The sequence below is a fragment of the Panthera onca genome, chromosome A2 (assembly GCF_046562875.1).
Source record: "Panthera onca isolate mPanOnc1 chromosome A2, mPanOnc1 haplotype 2, whole genome shotgun sequence".
In the NCBI taxonomy this organism is placed as follows: domain Eukaryota; kingdom Metazoa; phylum Chordata; class Mammalia; order Carnivora; family Felidae; genus Panthera; species Panthera onca.
Genome location: NC_138340.1, coordinates 153,142,042 through 153,154,963, shown reverse-complemented (window position 1 = coordinate 153,154,963; position 12,922 = coordinate 153,142,042). Strand labels below are relative to the sequence as shown.

At 35.7% G+C, this 12,922-nt stretch overlaps 1 protein-coding gene across 2 annotated transcripts in view; it reads right to left on the bottom strand.

The window, feature by feature from the left end:
- Positions 1–12,922, bottom strand: part of TRIM24 (tripartite motif containing 24) — a 128,667-nt gene that overhangs the window by 35,683 nt on the left and 80,062 nt on the right. For both annotated transcript variants that reach the window (XM_078438867.2, XM_078438868.2), the window contains exons 5-7: positions 8,894–9,010; positions 5,785–5,899; positions 3,457–3,603 (exon numbers count right to left, since the gene is read on the bottom strand). In XM_078438867.2, the coding sequence (XP_078294993.1) occupies positions 3,457–3,603; positions 5,785–5,899; positions 8,894–9,010 (379 nt within the window). The remainder of the gene's footprint in view (positions 1–3,456; positions 3,604–5,784; positions 5,900–8,893; positions 9,011–12,922) is intronic.

Genomic DNA, 12,922 nt, shown 5'->3' with positions numbered 1-12,922 from the left:
CAAAAAGCAACAGACAAAACATTTTTTTTAAATATGAAAGGTATCAAAACAGCTTTCAAGATAGCAATACTATATACTGTCTCCTTTCTAATGAAGTTAAAATAAACTTAAAGAAGAAATTTAGTATTTGATTTTCCAATCCTATAAAAATGAACAGGCGGTTTTGTCTATACTTAGAGCTTCTGAAAGAAGACATTATCTTGTACCTGATTTTTTTTACCATCAATCTTTCGTTGAATTCCTATGCATCAAGCACTGAGTAACACAAAATTCCTACTTTAAGAAGTGTAGAGTCTAATGAGATTCATAGAAACATATGCAAATATAATAGCAGATAAAAATCAGTAATAGTATGATGGACATATGCACAAAGGGTGTGTAAACACAAGAAAGAGAAACCCAATCCAGTCTTGGTCATGAAAGGCTGACAAGTGGAAAGGAAGACCAATCTAATCTGAAGTAGGTAGTCTTTAAAAAGATGGACATTATTCAGGAGCAAGAAGAGGCAGGAAAGGGTACCAGTACTCAGGCAAGAAAGAATCATATCCTGTGAGCACCAAAGATTAGAAATAAGGAGATGGCAATGAGGCATTCAGGAATACACAAAGAAGGTCACTGAAGATTAATTAGATGGGAGAAGGGAAAAAAGGAGAAAAGAATTCCTTTTTACTACTTATAACTTAATAGTTTCCTAATTGCTAGTATTATAGAAATATTTACGGAGAGTAAAAAGAATGATCGTGTTTTACTCTCCTGGCCTTTCTTCTGTCAACGTTGCTTGCCTTCCTTCTAAATAATAAAGGATAAATTCAGTGTTAGCAGGTTGACAGAAGAGTTCTGAGGAAATACTGTGAAACTGTTTCAAAATATATTTAATACTAGACTTCTGGAAAGATTTTGCTCTTCCATTGATTTTTGTCTTTTCTTGACCACAGTTCCTATAGCAAAAAGTGAACTAAGAATTGCAAGCCAAGCTTGAAATTTCAGGCCTGCAAGGCATTTCTTCTTATTTTTTTAAGCACATGAAAGCCATCATTTAAAGGATAACTTGAGTAAACACGGCTACATGTACCATGCAGAAAAACTATGAGGAACGGAGTTATAGTATATAGTAATTTTCAAATTTTTTGAGGTTGGAGATCCTTTTAAGTGTTTACAAATAAGTATAAGCCTCAGCTCAGTGTGCATTGCAGGCCAATTATTTTATTAGCTACATACATTTGCGACTCAAGGGCCACTTGGGTTCCACAGACTTTTAAAAATCAGAAAAGAAATGATTTGGCGAATCTAGTAATACTGGTTCCTTGTAATTTGCTGTACCCATTTTCTCCTATATAATGTCAACAACATTCTTCCTTTCTCCTATGTCACGAGATCATTGTGCTGAGTAAGTAATCCCATCTGTTTTTATTGTTTTCTCTTATTATAATTGCAAATAAAATCATAAAATAAAATCAGAGAAATTTTTAGACAGAGATTTACTAAGTATCTGACTGTATGAATAATATGCTTTCTTACACAATACCGTAATATTCAATATCCATAACTTTTCACTCATAATTGAAAAAAGAATTGTCTCATTTTCTATTTTTATTCTCTTTCTGTTGGACATTCAGAAAAATATCCAGGAAAACAGAAAAGATACGTACTATCTAGAAGCTATTTTTCAAAAGACCAATAAAGCAATTGGAAGAAAGAAAGAAAAAAAGAAAGAAGTCAGGAAAAAATGTATCATTGAAATATTAAGAAAGAAAAAAAGTCCAAGAGTTGAATACAATTCATGATTAGGAATAGTTTTAGAAATAGTTATAAATCAATTTTTTTTAACAAGTCTTCAACTCAATATTTGAACCTAGTTTATAAAAGTTTATCCAGAAGTACATTTCCTTATTTCAAAACGGTCAGAGAAAAATTTTGCTACTTGACTCTAAGAACAGGTGAACAGAAAACTGATTTGGATGTCCTAATTTGATTTCAAAGGGTAACTCTCTGAGTAATCTTTTTGTTTTAAAAAAAAAATTTTTTTTATGTTTATTCATTTCCTGTGAGAGATAGAGTGCAAGCGGGGGAGGGGCACAGAGACAGGCTCTAGGCTCCGAGCTGTTGGCACAAAGCCCCACATGGGGCTCGAACTCACCAAAATGGGAGATCGTGACTTGAGCTGAAGTTGGACGCTTAACTGACTGCACCACCCAGGTGCCCCGAATATATTTTTTAAGTGTCTTTTTAATTTTTTTTATGTTTTATTTTTTCTTATTTTTGAGAGAGAGAGAGACAGAGTACGAGTGGGGGAGAGAGAGTTAGAGACAGAGGGAGACAAACAATCTGAAGCAGGCTCCAGGCTCTGAGCTGTCAGCACAGAGCCTGACGGGGGCCTTGAACCCACAAACTGTGAGACGGCGACTTGAGCTCAAGTTGTAGATGCTTAATTCACTGAGCCACCCAGGCGCCCCATTTTTTTTAATGTTTATTTATTTTTGAGAGAGAGAAACAGAGAGTGCGTGCACAGGGGAGAGACAGAGGGAGGGGGAGAGAGGATCCAAAGTGGGCTCTGTGCTGATGGCAACAAGTCCAATGCAAGGCTTGAACTCATGAACCTCAAGATTATGACCTGAGCCCAAGTCAGATGCTCAACCTACTGAGCCACCCATGCGCCCCATTGTGAAATCTTTAATAAAATGAAGGTAAGGCAGCAATTTTTAAGAATGCAGACCAGTGGCACCAGCATCTCCTGGGAGCTTGTAAGAAATACAGAATCTAGCTCTACTCCACAACCATTAATCCAGAATCCTCAGGTGATTACTAGTGTGCAGTGATGAAATATTTTCAGTAGCAAGGTTCTAGACTACTACCACAATTGTTCATCATGACACAGCCACTTTTCTTTACCAAATGGGGTTGAGATATCCAGCACCATTTATGGCCGCCAGAGTGATCAACGTGCTGCCGACGAGAGGAACACAGCTTCTAAGCTCAGTGTCCAAGACGGAATTCTGGTTGATACCTCTGTGTGACCTTACAAATGTCACTTAACTTTGTGCCTTCATCATCCATACAAAAAAGATGGATAGGTATACCTATCTTATAAAAATGATGCCTAAGCTTAAGTGAACTATTACATAGAAAATTCTTAGAATTAGCGCCTGGCACACTACAGGTGAGCAGGAAATATTTATTATTATCATTACTGTTAGTGTTAAGTTCGACTGCCACTGAGAGAAAACCTGGCAAAGAACCAGACAGGAAGGACAGTGGTGGATTAGAATACACCTAAACCATGGCAGTTAAATATACTTTTCAAAACGAAAATATTTTGATCACTTAAAATTAGAGATAGGTAAGGGCACTTAAGTACAAATAGACTAATGAACATTTCTGAATTTTAAGTATTCCAGTGACGCCCATCATTTCTCTGCTTTTTGATGGTATGTTCCATGCCATACTTAGCTATCTTACCAGTCGCTTGCTATAAAGTAATGCTGTGCTGCTGCCACTGGAAACTGCCCATTTAGAAAAATGCATGACATGTTCCAATTGTTTAGAAAGTCCGGCCACTTCCTGTTGTTGTTGCATAAGTTTCATGCGATGGTCCTTTGCAAGGCTCTGAAAAGAAGAAAATTCAAAATTAGTCCCGCATATAACATATTTTAATGGTCATTTTCAGATTACCAAATTAGAATAACTGTCACCTCTGAGAAGCCAAGTGATAGAAACTTGAATTTTCATAAGAAATATTCTTAGTGTTTTTCCTCTTAGTATAAAAGGATCAGTCTCGCTGCCACAAAAACTGTGCCCCCAACAACGCAGCTTCTGCTGTTGCCACCACCGTCTCTGCACCCTCTACCCTCCACACCAGGCCCTTGGTCTAGTTTTACATACTCTGGAATTTAGGTTGGTGTTCATGCATCTTCCAATATTCAAAAAGGGGCAAAAACCATGGATTGGCTATGATACAGTCAGTCAATGCCTATTAAATTCAACACTCATAAATAAAATTCAATACTTATAAATAAAATTCAATACCCAAAATTAAAACTCAATACCCACAAATACAATACAATAAAAATAAAAAACAATCTAATAAAGTTATCAGATCACATGTTGTGCAATCACATGATTTCACGTTTTAGGCATTCTAGTCCTGATTGCAACCAGTTTTGTGCCCAGTCACACCATGTGGTAGACAACACTTAAACTTTTTGTGTGTGTTGTTTTTTGAGAGAGAGACAGAGGTGGGCAGGGGGAGAGGGGGAGAGAGAGGGAGAGAGGGACGAAGGGTGCACACACACAAGGGAGGGGCAGAGAGACAGAAAGAATCCCAAGCAGACTCCATGTGCAGCACAGAGCTGATGTAGGGCTCGATCTCACAAACCGGGACATCATGACCTGAGTGGAAATCAAGAGGTGGACCCTTAACTGACTGAGCCACCCAGACACTACTTTATCTTCATTTTTTGAAAAACTCTCCAAGAGATTCTGATTTACAGCGGAGTCTGGCAAGAGCCACAGCCATGCACGCACTAGTAATTTCTGAGAAAGCCAATCTAAGTGATGCTTGATTTTAAACAGAGCTTGGAAAATGTTTTAAATTCTTTAAGTGTTTCTATTAAAAAAAAAAAAAAAAAAAAAAAAAAAAAAGAGGGGTGCCTGGGTGGTTCAGTCAGTTGAGCATCTGACTTCAGCTCCCGTCATGATCTCACGGTTCCTGAGTTTGAGCCCTGCAAGGGGCTCTAGGCTGACAGCTCGGAGCCTGGGCTGTGTCTCCTCTCCGCCCCTCCCTCGCTCACACTCTGTCTCTTTCTCTCAAAAATAAACAAACATTAAAAAATTAAAAAAAAAAAAAAGAAAGAAATCACAGAATCTTGAAAAAATACTATAAATGAGGTCTCCTGGACAGAATACTTCTTCACTAAATAAGACAAGTCTTTAGTCTTTGTTTCCTGTATGGTTGATGAACCATGGAATGACCATGCTTTCCCAGGAGGGCAGGACTCTCTGAGAAAGACCTTACAATTTTGTCAACTACAAAATAAAGAGGTTAAACCAAATTATTCTAGGAGTTTTTATTTTTTTTAAATCCTTAAACATCAGAATTCTTGCATTCTCTTCTCATTCTAAATTGCTTCTTTACTGTGAATTCTTTTTGCACCATTAAAAGAATACTAAAATATCATGCAATTAATATTATGTTACTATACCATGGAGAAGTTGTAATCTATTATTATCTGGAGGCAAACACTGACTTTGGATCTAGACCTTCATGAGTATAAAAAAACTCAGAAAGAGCCCAATATTTTTCTCACCGTGGTGAGAAACAACTATCCTAAGTGCCCTGGGTATCCCTCCCTACATACTACTTTTACAGAGGATTAAGACTAAAATGTTGAGAGTGGAAGGCATATCCTTTTACTTAATTTCTCATAGGGTTAAACCTTTATGTTTGAAAACAAAATATAGCTTAGTTATCTTTCTAAATCTTTTTTGCTCGAGTGCACCCCTTTGGTGGCCCCAAGTTGTCACTTGAATGAATCTAAAATGATTAATCTCTTCAACATTTACAGAGCTCCTTCAAGCAAGGCACTGTGCTTTGTGCTATCGAGGAAACACTAAGCCATAAACTGTCAGCTACAATGTAGAATATGGTAAAAGAAAACTTAGGAATGGAGACGTAATATTATTCAATCATAAATGGATGAAAAAGTCTGTGATTTCAAAGTCACAAATACATGAGAAACTACTATATTAAATCGCTACAAACATACTGTCCCATCAACAGTAACTTACCTCAAGCTGATGCAGTAGGGCTTTTCCTTTTTTATTTATTTCTACCATCAATGTAAATATAGCAACTTTAATATCCTGCTCCACCTGCTTTTGATTTTGATTTACTTCAATTATCCTGAAAATTAAATGAAAGGGGGAAAAATCTAAACTCTAAGGCAGAAGATTTGTTTTATAATATTTAAAATTGATTTTCTAATGTCTAAATTAGGCCAAAATGTTTTCAACTCTTAAAAGCTCAGCTGTTTCTAAGGGTCCTTCAGTGTAAATTGACTTTCTCGAAGATGACATAGCAGAAATGTAATTCTTCTGAAAAACACAGTCACTTAATTCAATCTTAAAATCAAAATGTATAAAATTGCAAGAGAACGAACACATTTTAAGAAAATATGACTTGGAAAGATCATGATGAAAATCATTCAAGAAAATCAATACTTGATCTAAAAGGGTAGACCAAAAAAAGGTTTATGAGCAAGAAAACCAGGACTCCAAACATGTTCGATTATATCCACTCTAACTACCAAGTAGGAAAGTGTAAGCATGTCATTCTTAGTGATCTGAACTGCTGCAGTATTCATTATGCCCGCACAGAAGCAAAGAGAACAACAGTAGAGAGCTACTGTAAGAACACATCTGTCTTCAAATAAGCAGCTCAATACCACTTTATGTTTCATCAGCTATCATGTACAGTTTTTCCCTTCGTTAGAGAAGACGGGAAGGCCATTGTCATGGAGATCGAGATAGACAGATAAGAAATACACAGCATCATACCAGAATATCTTACAAAAGCAGAAGAGAATAACGGGACACCCACTAAACATTTTGAGAGAAATTGGAAGTTTGATTTCTCCAGTCTGCTTCTCCAATAGTTACCCTCCAAGACTTAAAACCAATAGGGCAGAGATTTTATTTTCCGTTGCAACTTAAGATAATCACTTGACACCAATATTGGCTATGAAAATCAAGAAACCCAGATAGATATGGGAAGAAAACAACCCTCTGAAACAAAACAAAACAAAAACTAATTTAGAATTCACATCTTCATGGTGGTTAAACAGGATGAAAAAAGGACAGGCCGTGCCATTGTCTGCACACACGTGAAAACGAATTAAAACCAAAGTAAGTCCGTGCTGTAAATGTAATCCTTTCATGACAGTCTATTCAGATATGAGCAATTAGCACCTAATCCAAAGATTCTTTAATTCTTACAATTCAAAACCCCAAATCCTTTCATGCGATAATGTATGACGTTGTAAAAACAGCATAAGGAAGCCGCTAACAGAAAGGTAAAAGAACAAATTTGGAGAATTCACACTATCTGGTTTGAAGACTAACTATAAAAAGCTACAGTCATGAAGAAAGTGGGGTACTGTCAAAAAAGAAAAACACAATGTAACAGAATACAGAGTTTAGAAAGAACCTTACACATACATGGTCAACCGATTCCCTACAAAGGTGACAAGGCAATTAAATAACAATAATTTAGTCTTTTAAACAAATGGTGTTGGAACAAATGGACATCCATAGGTTACAAAAAAGTGAACTTTGATCCACAGCTCATACCGTATACATAATGAAAGAGTAAGAAGAAAGACTAAATTTCATCAAGGGTGGAGCTTTCACATAAAATTAGTTACTTTACAATTGCTACCATTTGCCACTTACACAGTAGAATCACCTGTAACTATCTCCATCATTCTGTGAATATCCCTTACAAATTTTCAACTACTCAGATAAACTTTTAAGCCCACCACTTTATTTGGCAAAAATAGTATGGTTAGAATATGGTAAATGAAACAGTATTTGGTTAATATAGTTGTTATGTAAAAGAGAAAGGTAAAATGCAATGAGAGCTGATTAAGGAAGACTAAAAAACAAAAGACACACGACAGAACTGTTATTATCACAAAGAATAAAAATGGTCATAGGGGCGCCTGGGTGGCTCCGTCGGTTGAGCGTCTGGCTTCAGCTCAGGTCATGATCTCGCGGTTCGTGGGTTCGAGCCCCGCGTGGGGCTCTGTGCTGACAGCTCAGAGCCTGGAGCCTGCTTTCAATTCTGTGTCTCCCTCTCTCTCTGCCCCTCCCCACTCATGCTCTGTCTTTCTCAGCCTCTCAAAAATAAAGAAACGTAAAAAAAAAAAAAAAATTAAAAAAAAATGGTCATAGTAATTACTGAAAAAGGTTAATGACAAAAATAACACATTATAATGATTGGTCTTAAGGAAGATAAACCACAAGACTTTCTCTTAATGAATCCCCTGTGAGGCCTCTCTTACTCAGGCTCTTTTTAAAAAGGATTTCTTGATTTATCTGGACAGTGATATGTTACTTTTGTGTGCAAAACAACAAAAGAAGGGAAAATGGGATTTCATAGCTGTTGTAAAGGTTGTACTATGTCAGTGCGGGTTCCAAACAGGATGAAAAAAGGGGGGTAAGCTAAACAAACTCACTCTTCCATGTGGAGGTGAGTGGTTTGCTCCCCTAATCACTGACTTGTGAGATGTGAGACTTTGGACAGTTGAGGATTCCTCCTTCGGAAAACAAAAAGCGTAACAGGTAATATATAGAAACCGTGCAAGTATTGTTATCTGATAAGAAATTAAAGGTGCGTGAAACCGTTTAACAATCCCTGCCTCCTGGTGTCCTAAGACCTCCACCCTATTGTAGTTAAAAGGTGACAGCCCAGAGAAGGCATCTCAAAGTTGACCAATGCTTAAAAAAGCAGTTATGTATGTATAATAAAGTGTTAAAATATTTTATAATAGTGGCAAAAAGTAGTTGATTTTGTTTTTAAATCCTGGCATTTCTTTAAAATTTGAAACATCAGATAATTATAAATTATCAATACCTGCCAGATAAATGATCCATTACTCAGTGCAATTTATTACCATAACAGTTTTGAAATTTCATGGCTGAAAAGAATGCTTTCCAGTTCAGTTTCCAGAAACCCAAAGTTTCTAGAAAAGTCTTACAAACTACGTTATTAGAGGCATCTGACAGCTTACTTAGATCTACTTCACCATGAGCTAAGTAAAATACCTGTTCTAAAAGAGAGTATTCTTAATATGTTATATAAATATGATTTATCATAACACCACAAATGTAAATTTACCTGTTTTGGATCTGATTTCCTGTGAATTTTATATATTTTGTTTTTTCCATCAGTTTTGTGATTAGTGTATCTATGATCACTTTCTGATTCTGAAAAGCTTCTTCTATAAATTGGTATCTGAAAAGACAAGTAAACAAGCCAATTATTTCATGCTAATAAAAAATGAGGAAAAGCATCCCCCCAAAAGCTAAGATAAAGAGAGTTTAAAAGATATAAATAATACTAAATATATCCCTGGAAGGCAGGTTTTCTGCACTCTCCAAAGTGTCTCTAAGAAAAGGAGGAATCTTTACAGATATTACTCATGGATACTCTAAATTATTTTGGAAATTTGGGGAAGATACATATCTATCACTCATAGTTTAAAAGGCTTAAAGAACTCACCTGGCAGACCTGGCAAAAAGTAACCACAGATATTTAAGTAGATTTCCTTACTACTTTGTAATTTCCTAATTGTTAAAGTTTGATGCTGTAAATATTTTGATGATCACTTTTTTTTAACGTTTGAGAGCACATGCGCACGTGTGCACGCGCGCACACACACACACACACACATACATATAGAGAAAGAGAGAGGAAGAGAAAGGATCCCAAGCAGACTCCATACTGTCAGTGCAGAGCCCGACACAAAGCTCGATCTCATGAACTGTGAGATCATGACCTGAGCCAAAATCAAGAGTTGGATGGTTAACCGACTGAGCCACCAGGCACCGCTTGAAGATTACTTTTGAACATTAGGTAGTTGTGTCATAAAGGTCACAAATATATGCCTTTGGGGAAAATGGTGGGATGAGGAAAAACTCTTGATGCTATGCCTTGCATGTAACAAAGCTTCAAGCAACATAAAATACAGCACTTTAAAAACGTTAACTTGTAAATGGACATGATAATCTCTGACAAAGTACGTATGATGACTCAAGAGTAGCTCCAGGGACACAGTAATATAGAAGACAACCAGTTTTATTAATTTTTCGTAAAATGCATAAAACACAGTATTTTACATAATGTGATTTAAAAGTGCAAGCGTACTTAAATCAGTATTATAGTGTTGCCAGCATTAGAAAAAAAGGGGAACATAGTTAACATTAATTCTGTTGGATTTTCTCTGTATAGAATGCGGTCTTTGAGACCCTAGTAATGTGTAATGTTAGATGAAATGGTCAAAATGTTTGTTATCTGGTTCTTAAACTCAATTTTAAAACTTTCAATATTCTGTTATGATGTTTTCTGGTTCATTTTACAGAAAACCTTTCTCAGGTTTAGGAAATTTCCTTTTATTCTTAGTTTGCGAAGTCTTTATATCATAGGTGCATATTTTTGACAGAATGTTTCTCCTGTCTCTATTGAAATGATTATGTAATTTTTCCTTTATTCTTTTAATATGAATTACATAACTGATTTTCAAATGTTACATGAACTCTGTATGCCTAAAACAAGGCCAACTTGGTTGTAATTATATTGTCCAAAAATCACATTACTACTGGATTTGGTTTCCTATTTCTTAGAATTTTCACATTCATTTCATGGGTGAGACTAGTCCGTGATTTTCTATTTTTATTCCTCATAAAACAAGTTGGAGAGAATTCATCCTTTTATTGTCCTCTGGATGAGATTGTGTGTATTTAAAAGGTGTTATTTTTATCTATTTTGTTGATTCATCAATGAAGTCATCTGGGCCTGTAGTTTCCCTTGTGAGAAAGTTAAAAATTATGGATATAAATCTAAGGGCTATTCTGATTTTCTATCTTACCTTGTGCTAGCTTTGGTAAGCTGTATTTTCTTTTCTTTTTTTATTTATTTTTTGAGATAGAGTGAGTGAGCAGGGGAGGGGCAGACAGAAAGAGAGACAGAGAATCCCAAGCAGGCCCAGCGCAGTCTCACAAACTGTGAGATCATGACCGAGGCTGAAATCAAGTTGGATGCTTAACTGAGCCACCCAGGCGCCCCTGGGAAGCTGTATTTTCTAAGAATTATCCTATTTCATGCAAAAATTTCCAAACCCATTGACAGATAATCATCTCATAATTTTGAATGCCTTTAGAAAATGTTGTGATGCCCCCTTTTCACTCCTGGCATTGGTTTTTTGGGCCTGCTCTCTAAATCACTCATTAAAGGAATTTGTCAATTTACTAATATTTTGAAAGATTTGATTTTTGGCTTTACTTACTTCATTAATGTCTGTACTTATCCTCATCGTGTCCTTTTCCTCACTTAGTTTAGGCTTAATTTACTAATTTTCTGAACTTGAGATGTTTAGTGTATTTTTTTATCTACCTAATATATACATTTAATGATATCTATTTCCCTTTTATCATGGCCTTAACAGTGTATTTCAAGGATATTATTTCCACGATCATTCAGATAAAAATATTTTCCTATATCCATTGGGATTTCTTCTTTGATGTTTTATTTAAATTTAGTTCGAACTGTTTATTTTGAAACAATTTCAGTTAAATCTGCAATGGTACAGAGACCTCCTATACCTTTACACGGCTTAGTTTTTCAAGTATTAATTCATCATAGCTCTTTAATGCCTTAATAATCAGAATGCATTTCTTAGGAGTAAGGATATTGCTATGTAACCAGAGTGTGATGATTAAATATAAAACTGACACTGGGGTGCCTGGGTGGCTCAGTGGGTTAAGCATCCAACCTCGACTCAGGTCGTGATCTCATCGTTTTTGGGTTCGAGCTCCGCATCGGGTTCTGTGCTGACAGCTTGGAGCCTGGAGCCTGCTTCCAATACTGTGTCTCTGTCTCTCTCTGTCCCATCCCACTTACGCTGTCTCTCAAAAATAGGGAGTGAAAAAAAAAAATTAAAAAAAAAAAAAAAAGAAAACTGACGTTAAGGTAATACTCTTATCTAAACTACAGACCATATTCCAATAATGCCATTTGTTTCAATAATGTCCTCTAAGGGGGGCCTGGTGGCTCAGTAGGTTAAGCGTATCATGATCAGCTCAAGTCATGATCTCACAGTTTGTGGGCTAGAGCTCCACATGGAGCTGGGTGTTGGCAGAGCCTGCTTGGGATTCTCTCTCCCTCTCTCTCTGCCCTCCCCCTACTCACAGTCTCTCTTTCTCTCTCAAAATAAGTTAAAAATAATGTCCTCTAAATAATTTTTCCCCTTCTAGTCCAGGATACAGCACAGGATCATGCATCACTGCATTTCATTTTCATATGAATTTCATTTCTTCATTTTCAAATATATGGAGATTTTTATCATCTATCATTATTTTCTACATTAACAGCATTGAGTTTTTACACAAAAACTTTTTATGATTTTAACCCTCTGAAATTTAAGATTGCCCTGACATATGGTCAATTAAATGTTTTCTTTTTATGTTTATAAAGAATGTGTATTATTGGGTGCAGTGTTTCTTAATGTCCACAAGGTCATTTGCTATTTAGGTTATTTGAATCTTACAAAAATATACTGTTCTAATTTGCTTGTCAATTATTGAGAAAAGTATGTTGAAATTTCCCACTCTAGATATGTCTATATGTTCTGTCATTTTTTGTTATGCATTTTAAAGCTATGGGCATATAGATTTAGAACTGCTACATCTTTTAAATGAAGAGAGCCTTTTATCGTATAAAGTTTCCCTCTGTATCTCAAACAATACACTTTCACATAACAGCATGCCTTTGGTTAATGTTTGTATAACGCATCTTTTCCCATCATTCTTTCTATATACTTAGGCTTTAGTTGCTTCTTGTCTAAAAAGCAAATAGCAGATTTTCAATTTTTTTATTAAGCTTGCAATCTTTTAATTTGGGACATTTTATCCATTTACATTTATTATAATTACAAATCTATTTATAGATTTACACTTACCAAGTCCTTATTAAATCCCCTCTGTTCTTTGTTTTTCTTCTTTGGCCTGTCTTTAGCCTAATTATTCCATTTCCCCTCTATGTTACTTTGATAATCAGATACACTTCTATATTCTTTTAGTGATTACTCTAGACATTTCAAAATGCAGATCTGGAGTTATCTAATACTGATTTATATTTTTTTACCGTCTT